This window comes from Haplochromis burtoni, unplaced genomic scaffold, assembly GCF_018398535.1.
Source record: "Haplochromis burtoni strain Fernald_Lab_line unplaced genomic scaffold, NCSU_Asbu1 Contig_75, whole genome shotgun sequence".
Lineage (NCBI taxonomy): Eukaryota > Metazoa > Chordata > Actinopteri > Cichliformes > Cichlidae > Haplochromis > Haplochromis burtoni.
In genome coordinates this window covers 370,155-380,961 of record NW_024582436.1, presented here as the reverse complement: position 1 = coordinate 380,961, position 10,807 = coordinate 370,155, and the positions used below count along the sequence as shown (strand labels likewise).

General features: G+C 41.4%; 2 protein-coding genes across 4 annotated transcripts in view; both read right to left on the bottom strand.

The window, feature by feature from the left end:
• Positions 1 to 2,924: 2,924 nt before the first annotated feature.
• On the bottom strand, positions 2,925 to 7,473 carry si:ch211-218d20.15. The gene is made up of 8 exons (XM_005935828.2): positions 6,808 to 7,473; positions 6,412 to 6,530; positions 5,380 to 5,440; positions 5,225 to 5,292; positions 4,979 to 5,081; positions 3,697 to 3,815; positions 3,435 to 3,580; positions 2,925 to 3,344 (listed from the first exon to the last, which is right to left on the bottom strand). Exons 1-8 carry the CDS (start codon positions 6,866 to 6,868, stop codon positions 3,236 to 3,238), a joined length of 786 nt encoding a protein of 261 aa, XP_005935890.1. The 5' UTR covers positions 6,869 to 7,473; the 3' UTR covers positions 2,925 to 3,235.
• Positions 7,474 to 8,252: 779 nt separating this feature from the next.
• med14 (mediator complex subunit 14) overlaps positions 8,253 to 10,807 on the bottom strand; it is a 19,487-nt gene continuing 16,932 nt past the window's right edge. For all 3 annotated transcript variants that reach the window (XM_005935829.3, XM_014337960.2, XM_005935830.3), the window contains 6 exons: positions 10,539 to 10,777; positions 9,941 to 10,120; positions 9,659 to 9,766; positions 9,415 to 9,540; positions 9,097 to 9,286; positions 8,253 to 8,968 (listed from right to left, as the gene is read on the bottom strand). In XM_005935829.3, coding sequence (XP_005935891.1) covers positions 8,895 to 8,968; positions 9,097 to 9,286; positions 9,415 to 9,540; positions 9,659 to 9,766; positions 9,941 to 10,120; positions 10,539 to 10,777 — 917 coding nt within the window. In that variant the 3' untranslated portion in view covers positions 8,253 to 8,894. The remainder of the gene's footprint in view (positions 8,969 to 9,096; positions 9,287 to 9,414; positions 9,541 to 9,658; positions 9,767 to 9,940; positions 10,121 to 10,538; positions 10,778 to 10,807) is intronic.

Sequence of the window (10,807 nt, the reverse complement as noted above, 5' to 3'; positions counted from 1 at the left end):
TTAAGGACGGGAAGGATTTGAGAAGCAATGTTATAAATGCAGGAAAGAATAGAAAGGCCTCTCAGAACCCCTGCATCACCTACAGCTGCAGTATCAAACATAAGGCCTGAAGCCAGAAACACTGCGGTTTCCTCATGACAAAGATATTACACCAAATAATTAAATAGCACAAATGTTGCTGGGTTTTTTCACTATCTACTACAGAAATTGGGGGAAATGAGTTTCTGTCAATTAACAAAAACCTTCTGTTTTATAATTGCATGACAGTCTGGCATGACACATTTATTACTTACAATTTAAAGTTTTGGTGACAGATTTCTTTCCTTTAGTACATCAGCATTTCTTTGTCACGTTGAAAAACTGTATGTATTATTGAAACTACACTTTCTTTTTCTTATATTAAGATATCTCAGAGGTTAAATGTGTACTTAGATTTCCTTACTTCTGATAGAAATGTGAGTTTTCATTGGTGTGGCCCATTTAGCGTGGGCTGTATTTGCTTGACATCTCTCACCTACAGACTGTACCACACACCTGCCTCTCTTTCTCTCTCTCCCTCCCAGTAAGAGATACCTGCTTATATACACGTGACATTAGTTAACAGATGGGGAGAATAAAAGCTGCTGCAGCTAAATGCTGAAAGCCAGTCTCCACCAGAGACAAAGTCAGTCAAAAACACTCTAAAATATGCACAGTTAACCACTTTTCCATTGTTACAGCTCACGTTTAGTGTAAGTAAACATGTTTCCAATTAGTAAATGTGAAATACTGGTTTGAAAGTCTGAGCTCACGCTCTATCTCATTCTCAATTTAAAAGATGTAGACTGATTGTTCTGTATGTGCTCTGACTGGTGTATTCCTGGTGAGTTTTTAATGGGGCACCTTTGGCATTTGTGTATTTTGACAACTTCTTTCTGTTAGTCCCAAGTATTTTATACTTGTAATATGAGTAACTGTTGTCCAAACATAGTGGATAGATGCCAGACTGAGGGGAAGTCACCAGAACCAGAATGTAAGTAGCTACTTCAGCTCACGATCCATGACAATTTACAGGTCATTTCCTGTACAAAACAAAAAATGTGACCTTGACCATGATCTTAAACACAATTTGGTTGAAGAACCTTTAGGTCAAGAGTGCCAAATATAAGGCCTGGGGGCCAGAATCGGCCTGGCACGACTCCAATCCGGCCCAAGGGACGGATTTGGAAAATGTGAAGCAGTGCATAAAGATTTTTTTTGTAAATTGACGAAAACTGTTTGACTTTCATACCTTTTTGTCCAAATTTAAACATTTATCTCGCAGTTTCGCTGGTCCAGCCCACTTAAGATCAAAATGAGCTCCCAACGAACAATGAACAAAGCATTCAGTGGACCTGTACACATGATTATGTCTTAGCACAAAAGCTGAGGTGTAACCAATAACATTATAAGCATGACAACTCTCTCCGCCGCAGATCTGATGACACATAGTAGCTAGAAAGCATAGGTGTAATTAATAAACTTAATTATTGATGGATGCAGTCGTCCCACATTCACATTCCTGGCATCATCGACAGAAGTGAAACAGATGCAAGATTAATGTGAATATAACGCGACCTCTTCACTTGTTTTTGAACTTGAAGTTCTGACATTGTGTAAAATGTAACTCAAAAGCAAAATGCAATAATTTAAAGCCTGCATGTAACTAAAGATAGTTTTATGTTATTGTTTGATGCTGGTTTTTTGTTTTTGTTTTTAAAGCTTTTCATACAGCAACACTTTGTGTTTGGGTACTCGAGAGAGCAGATGCTGTGGTTTTGAAAGCCAAATGTCCTCCCACTCTTGCTTGAGATAGGATTTCATCTGCTCGCTAGTTCGGGACCTCTTTTAATGGAGTCATGCTCTTTTTACAGCAGCTCATGTTACTTTCCTGTTGCCAATTTACCTAATTAGTTGGGGTTATGTGGCCTGATATTCAAAACAATAACAATCCTCAGGGTGCACCAATGACTGAAGTGAAATGAGTGTTTTGAAGGTTTTTCCGTCTTTTTCATTTTCATGCTGTTAATAAAAACTGAAATCACACGCTCATCCAACGTGAATCATAATGTAGCTCAGTGTGTGTGTGTGTGTGTGTGTGTGTGTGTGTGTGTGTGTGTGTGTGTGTGTGTGTGTGTGTGTGTGGCCTCCACATGTCTGCATACACTTTCAACAATGTCTGGGCATGCTTCTACTGAGACAGATGATATTGTTCTCGTGGACCTCACAGACCTTCAGGGCATCAGTGAGCTCCTGGACTGTCTGTTGGCAGCATTGGATGCACTGACACATAACATATCAGAGGTTCTCAATTGGATTCAAGTCTGGGGAACGCAAGGACCTGTCACTGACATCTGTGTCTTCATCATCCGTGAAGTTTTTACATATTTTGGTGTTGGTGAATACATGGAGAGCATGTGGTCCCAGATATTGAATGACCCACTGCCAAATCTGTTATGCTGGATGATGTAAGCAATGTAACATTCACCACCATGTGCTCTGTGGGAACTTGCTCCCATGTATGAAGAGAGTGGTGATGCCCCTCTACTGCCCGCCTATCTCTCCTCATACCAGGAGAGATGGTCTCCTAATAGGACATATTATGTGATGGCCCATGTCCTGGTATCTGGCCCATGAGTTCAAGGTAGCGTCTCATGCTATTTTTGTTACCTTTGCCTTTTTTTCAGGAATTTTTGTTACTTTAGGGTCATTTTGCATGTGTAGTCTAACGCTACTTTGTAGTCACTGTAGATGTGTGGTGTGACTTTGTGGTTATTTTGTGTCAAATTGTATCAATTTGTGATTTTATGTTACCTGGTGTCCCTTTATAGCTGTTTTTTGACTCTGACACTCATTCATCAATGAGTTTATCAGCCACAAAGAGCAAACATGTCATACAACTTGCGTTCATTGCATTCAGTTTTATTATTCTGCTTTAGGTTTAAAAAATGTAACATTAGTGCAAGATGGGATTCAATAAACTTACATTCAGCTCCAACCAACCGATTCAGCACAGGGACTAACAAGGGCCGCACTCCAAAAGACGATGTACAAAAAACCTATGTGGTTTTAAACAGGTGGGCTATTCAACCCCACTATTATTCTGTAGAATCGTATTGTGTAGCACCTTTTAATGGTCGTAACATAATCAGTTGCTTTTGAAGCGGGAGAGCCCTGGAGAAGGATTCATAAATACAGAGGCGTTCCTCAGCGTGAGTCAGGACAGGAACTGAGACACGAAGGTCACGGCCTGGTGAACATCATCTGTCAGCTCGTCTGGCAGTAACAGCACCATCGATGTTAAGCTTTGAGTTATTTCTAATATCCTGCGCAGAGAACAGAACATGTTTGCCATCAGATTCTTGCTGAATTAATCATCACCTCATTCACAGCTAATTATTTCAATGTAAACCCACCAGTTGATATAATGAACAGCCAGCTGAGGCTCATGCCTTGAGCCTTCCTCTACCACCAGAGACTGTTTCATCTGTTTGAAGTTGGCCTCAATATCCTTCTTTATTTCTGAGAAGACCTGAATTCCCCTGAAAGAGCTGAGGACTTGCTGTAAAACAGAGACATTAAATAGCACAAAGAAAATTTTTGTGGAATGAAACAAAATGCACACATTTTGCAAAAGGCACAGCTAAAAAGAGGATGGTTATAGTTCATCACTCTTACATATATAACTGAGAGCTGGTGGGCAATGTACTTATGACTTCCAAGGTGCCTGATATCCTCTTCTAGCTGTTGACTCAGCACAAGGAGCTGGTTCAGTTTGGCAATGTGGAAGTAGTATTCTGCAACAGAAGTATCAAGGCAGCAGAACTTCGAGTCAAAAACTGCAATAAAAGGAAAAGTCCTACAAAGAAACTCTCACATGCTTGTTTTTTTGTTTTATAGACATTGTTAGTTAAGAAGCATCCACGTAGTGGTGCAACGGATCACGGTTGATCCGTAATCCGAACCGATCCCACTCCACGGTTCGGTACGCACGTGATCCAAAGATTCAAAAAAGAAGAAAAAAAAGTATGTGTATGGTGCGCGTGGTGGGTCTGTCAAGCGATAGTTATGGCCCGCGCTAGTCCAAGTGGAGGAGCAGAGGAGTTTGCGGTATTTAAGCAGCCCTTTGCTGCCCAGTCCGACCGGGCTAAAGCTATTACAAAAGCTATTGGGGTGTTTAGCTGCAGACTTGAGGCCATATTCCATTGTGCAAAACAAGGGGTTTAACAAGGGGCAATGATATCCCGTTGCGCGTCCACTTTAGTGGCAAGATCGTTCCAAGCATGTATGTTATGTTAAGTTATGGCTGAACTGTCCCAGGCATCTTCTGTTGCCCTAACTACTACAAATGGGTGGACCTCCAGGGCAACGGAAAGCTACGTGACCGTGACAGCTCATTATATCACAGCGGTGTGCGATATAATTAGCGGTATGTATTAATGTAGGGTCTACCTTACAATATAAATCGCCTTGAGGCGACTGTTGTTGTGATTTGGCTCTTTATAAATAAAATTGAATTGAATTGAATTGAGATACAAAGCCCTATACTGCCCTATATTGTATCATATTTTTTTTAAATAATTGCGTGGAATGAGTCTTGAGTTGAATGTTTTTAACAGGCAAAAATAATTCAATAAGTAAATGTAAAATTTTTGTCTTTTTTCTTTTTTTGCTGATCCGAAAATTGATCCGATCTGTGACTTGAAACCGTGATCCGATCCGAACTGTGAGATTTTTGATCCTTTGCACCACTAGTAGGAAGTGTTCACAGAGACTTGACCATGACCACAAGGAAAGGAAAGTAACAAGGGGATGGTCTTTTCTCAATATACTGTCAGTCTACAAACACATTAAAGATGCCTTATGCTCAAAGATTTAACAATAAATTAATAATGTTACTGTCAACATACAAGAAAAGTTACGTGTTTGTGTGTATGAATTGGAAACACGTTCCTCTCACCATCCATTGGTGGCCCTTCCAGCATGTCAACAGGACTACCTTGAATAAGGAACACCTCAACTCGAGGAAACATTGCTGACAGTCCCACCATGTCCAGGTAGTCCTGAGGAAACACATGCACCACTTGATCCTTGATATTGACAGTTACAACTCACTGTTTTAGGGGTTGGGGGCGGATAATATGTGAAGTGCTCAGTTGTTTCTAATGTTACTGTTTCATTAGGACAGAACGGTTTAAGGTCATACCTCTAACTGTGGCATAGGCTTTGGTAGATGTTCAAGGCACTGCAGCATCTGGTCAAGAATCTCAGATCCTTTAAGCCATAAACAAAATATATATATATACAGAAGATCAGAAAATATCCAAGACATCTTTTGTTCTTAGATTTCATCACACATACCTTGAGCCTGGAATGTGTCTGACTCCTCTGGACTACACCCTTGTCCTAACTGCTCCTGGAACTGTGACAGAGTAACAGTGATTAAACATCAAAGCAGTACAGACTGAACAATGTTACACCATAATTACTATTTCCTGGTGTTATTTATTGTGTTATAAACATCATCATTAACATAATAAACACCGTAATTATACATTGTTATTTAGTTTTAAGCTCGAGAAAAGCTGCTGGAAAGAAATGACGATGATGGAAAAAAATCCATGTGCACGTCCCAAATTAGGTCACAATATGTGTATGGGTATTAATTTGCTCATTAGGTCCTGTCCAGTGCACTTCCTGTTCTCTTAATACAATGATCTAAGGTCTGTGTGTGACAGTACAGAGTAATTAACCAGCTACCCACCCAAAGCTAATTGACTGATTTATTAGGTGTGTAGGAACATTAGCTGTGCATCCAAAATGACTGTTTATTTGCTGTAGACTATGGGGATCCAAGAGCACCAACATTAAAAAAAAAACCCAACAACAACTTGTGAAGTGAAAATTAAGTGAAGTTTTAAAGTACTGCAGTTTCTGTGTCACCAGCATAGGAGCACTTTTGCAAACTGACTCTATCTTGACAAATCAACCAGATTTTTAAGATTATGCCACAGTGGTCTCACCTAAAAATCCTAAAAAATGTATTTGGTGACACAGAAAAAGTAGTATCACAAACCTTTACTTACAGTTTGGGAACTGCTGCTTGTAATTTTTTTCAAAATATATTCTGGGATCCCTGACCTCCTCAAGTCCTTACCACATACCAACATGTATAAGTCATATTTTTTCCCATTTAGATTAATTGATGACACATTTACTTTTGTGTTTAATGATGTGTGTGTTTTATTTTATTATTTCATTTTGGCACTTTTGGCCCTCCATATTCTCACCAGATTCACATTTGAATAATGAAATGTTTGATGGAACATCTGACTGAAGTTTCACTTGAAAATTGATGAAAACTAACACAAAGTTGAGGAGACATACATATACCTGCTGCATCTGTGCCCTGATGAGGAGGTCCAGCTGCCCACAAAGACACAGCATCTCCAGGCCCACCTGCTCAGGACTCAGCTGGACAGGCATCAGAGGTCTCTTCACCTGTAACTCCACTGACCACAGAGCAGTCACATCACTCCATGACATTTGCCGGAAAAAATAATCTCTTAACACACACAAGCACACGGGTGCACCATTGCAGACTATAAATCAGTGCGCACACGCTGTCTATTCTACAGGTCCAAGGAAGGATGGTTGATGAGGACTGAAGGGGAGTGGTCAGTGGGCTGTAAGGAGTCGGAGCCTGCAGGGCGCACTCCTCCGAAGTGAACTTGAAACGCCTCAAAACGCTGCATGAACCCGACTAAAAAGCGTGACGCTGGGACTTACCTTTAAATGCTTCATGGTAACCGCAGGGCTGACAGAGCGGCTCCGATATCCTCACTGCCATGGCTCGGACCGGCTGTGTTATATCACTCCTATTCTCCTGATTCGGTCCCGCTAATTAAAGCCATACGAAGACAATGAACGCGATGACAACTTGCTAGAGTGGGACTAGATAATAACAGATCAGATCTGTCGGTTTATTTTATTGCATTTGGTCGGAAGTCTCTTTCGCAGGTGGTGCGTTCGAGTGTCAAACGTTCAGGTGAAACACTGTTTCTTCATCCCTGATTCGCCGCTTCCTCTTAGATGACGATGCCCCCACGCAACCGCGCACTGATCAATAGAGCCTCGTTCATGCAGCCGCTGAAAGGTTGATGCAACGACGGTAACAATAAAAAGCCCGCGCCCCTTTTGCAACAACGGCGGCGCAGTCACAGCCCGTGATTTGCGGCAGTGAACGCCCCTCAAGCGGCACGCGCGCAGAGGACCAGCCTTTCACAATGATGTCATGCTTTAGGGATGAGGAGCACAGCATCACTTTAGTGAGGATGCAGGCAGAAAACAGGGTTTTTTTCCCCTGGGAAACAAACCTCCTTTCACGACCTGGATTGAGTATCTGTGTTATTTATATTCACAATCAATGTTCAGAAGAGGTTATTGCACACTAAAAAAATCTATATAATTATTGTATTTTTGCAAGTGATAAATGATGTAAAAAAAAAACAAACAACACTTCCTAAAACCTGAGGAGTCCAACAGGCCATAAACTGATAATAATCAGTTCATAAATCCCATAACAATGTAACTAATCTTCACAACATGATGAGATTGCAGAATAATTTTGGAAAATAAAGGACTGAAAACAAAACCGCAACATGGTGGAGCAGTGGTTAGTCCTGCTGCCTCACAGCGAGAACATCAGGGGTTTAAATCCTCTGTCTCTTCTTATTGTGTGCCGTATACATGGGTTCTCTCTGGGTACTCCAGCTCCAGACAGCTGTGGTATGCTCCAGCTGGGAGACATTGGATGGAAAGCAAAGCCTTGGCCTTTTATATTTAAGTAGGCCATCCAGTGGCTCTTTTACTTACTGTGGGTCATTTTTTGGTGTTGTTTGGGTCCATTGAACTTTTATCCTACAATGAGAATTTTCTCCCTCAGTGGAAGTGATCTCTCAGTGACTCAGGGTCACTGAATGGCTTGATGAGCAGGAATGACACTTTTGGGGAGATTTGGGACAGATTTTTTAAGACCGTGCTCTCTGTCACCATGAAAAAACACCAAATGGAGGAAAAAGAATAAATAATGCAAAGTTTTTCTTTTAACACCGTTTTTTTGTTGTTGTTTTGTTTGTTTGGTAACTTACCCGATTCTTTTCCATTTCTGGTGCAAAATCCTCAAACCACAAACCAACTCAGAATTTGGTTAAATAAAATACCAAAAGTCAGAAAAGATGTCTCAAATCCTTTAATCAGGACTCCAAATGGTTCTTAATAAAATACAACTGGCTTATAAAGTTTATCACAGTTTTTACAGTATCCAAAGTGTACGTCTGAAATTAGATTGCAGAGGAATGACAAGGTAAAGGCAAGAAGCCAGTTAAATAGTGTGCTAAGGAAAATATCTCCTGATACTACAACAATATCAGTTTTTACCAAAAAAAAAAAAAAAGCAAGTCAGCGGTCTAGCAAAAAGAAAAATCTCTCACCTCATTCTTTTAAACACTTAAATATACATATTTCTGTAAAAAAACAAACAAACTCAATACATAAGTTTTGTTTACAAGTGCACCTGGAGGAAGAACAAACGAACATTTATATCCATTTGCATCCAACGTCGTCCTTGTTTTAAGGTCTACCTGAATGGCAAATCTTAAAGACCGTCTCCAAGACTGTCAAAATTGAATCCCCTTTGAAATCATCCATCACATCAAAGTCCAGTGGCTGTATCAAAGGGGACGCAAGCTGTATTTTGACCTCTCAGGACCACAGCTTTTACACTCATGCGTCGAGTAAGCTTAAGGGTGAGGCTCATCTTCTGTCTTTAAAGGGACTTGGGTTGAATTTCCGCTCTGGGTTTAACGTCATCGTTTCTACTGACGGGTGCCAGGGGGAAGGGTGAGGCTGGCCATCAGGTCGTGAACAGATGCAAATATGGTGCACTCGCCTGGGAGGAAAAGAATACAGTCAGTGTTAGCAAAGCTGTTTTACATCTAATTAGAATATTCAGTTGGAAAAGGTTTAGGTACAGTAAATTATTCAGTGCTCGTCAGCTGAGGGAGGCCAGAGTCTCACCCTGTCTGGCAGGATGCAGCTCATTGAACCTCTTGAGGATATTAGAGACCAAGAGTGCTGCGGCTCCAGAGGAGCTGTGCTGTCTGGGGATGTCAGCCTGCTGAGTGAGGCCTGTGGCCATGTCGTACACAATGGGTACGATAATGCTCACTGGTTCCTGGGGTACCGGGATGCGCTGGGTCAGCTGCAGCTGTGGGACAAAACAGACCAAACACAAAGGGTGAGGTGGCTTCAACATATTCATGTTTTTTTTTCTCTTTTCCATCAAATGAAAATGAAGTACATGTTTCAAAAAGGTAAAGCACTGCAGTGACTTACAAAGAAAAGCATTTTAGATTTGAGCACCACGGCAATGGTTCCAGGAGGAGCGATGGGTGGAGCGCTGGGGGGGATGGTGAGGCAGAACTGGACATTCCACTTCAGCTGTGCAGCCTGGTCAGGGAACTGCAGGAGAAGAAAAGGCTTATTCATGCATTACCTTTCAAACGCAAAGACTATTAAGTGGGGGTTAAAGGGGCGGTCCAAATGTGCAACAACACTCCATATAAAAGAAGTTCCTCACCAATTCAAGCTTCATGATGCGCACACAATCTCTAAGGATATTAGTGGGTGCACCCAGCAGCTTAGTGAAGGCATTCAGAGTGTTGTACTTAAAGGGAGGACCAGCAACCTAGAAGGGAGGACAGCAGTAGATGGATTAATGATTAATGCTGGTGTCTGTTACTAGTCATATATCATATAATATTCAAACTATGTTTTAATGGATACAAAATAGCAAGGGATTGTTTACCCATTTTTATGATCAGTTCAGAAAAAATCAATAAATAAAAACATGAAGACTTACACGGGTCTCGAAGAATCTCTCCAGCACCTGAAGTTCTTCCTGGGACCAGGGACCTGTGTTTTCTGGAGTGACTTTGAGCTGCAGCGTCTGGTAGTTATTTGGGTTGAGAGCCACACGGCACTTGAGCACTTCAGTTTTAAACATGATCACCCCCGGCTCGTTAGAGTTCACGATAGTTAACTGGAGGAGAGGAAAGATGACACAGTGATTACTGCACTGGGGAGGGGAAAAAACCCCCAAACAAAAACAAAAAAGCCAATCGGGCAGTTGGTGAATTTGCATATACAGACTTCTTATAGCCAACATGACTGAATTCATATTTCAGTTTAGTCTTTTACGTGTCATCCTATATTTAAGGATGTTTAATCTATTACAATCCTTAGGTATACCAAAACACTTTACAGAAAATGTTAATTTAACATAAAGACTCATGTTAATCTATAAAATGAAAATGATCCAATTACAACTGAGAAAACTCATGTTGGCTAACATGGCCTTGCTGCGTGCTTCCATAACTTTTTCAGTGCACAGTGCAGAAAGGATATCATTTAGGAAATGAAAGACAACAGACTGATTTTTGGCTCTGCTCGTCACTCACATTGGCTTCCTGCTGGATGATCCTCTGTAGGTGCCGTCTCATAATAACTGAACCCAAAAAGCGCTCCAGAGGTGAGCAGAGGTAGCTTCCTGCCAGGCCGGGCACATGGCAGGGAGTGGGGGAAGGGAGCAGAAGCACATGCAAGGCATTGTGGGTGAGGATAGTAGGAATGGAGGCAGCCCAGGGGCGCTGAGGTAGCTTGCGGGGTGGAGGCATACTGGTAGGCATGACTTGTGAACCTAAATCAAAGACAGAGACACATGTTAAAA

Coding starts and splice junctions, on each gene's coding strand:
- si:ch211-218d20.15 (XM_005935828.2), bottom strand. CDS start 6,868: ATGGCAGTGAGGATATCGGAGCCGCTCTGTCAGCCCTGCGGTTACCAT. Junction 3,816..4,978: donor GGAAGGGCCACCAATGGATG/GTGAGAGGAACG, acceptor CTTCTGTTGCAG/AATACTACTTCCACATTGCC. Junction 3,581..3,696: donor ACCAGCTCTCAGTTATATAT/GTAAGAGTGATG, acceptor TCTGTTTTACAG/CAAGTCCTCAGCTCTTTCAG.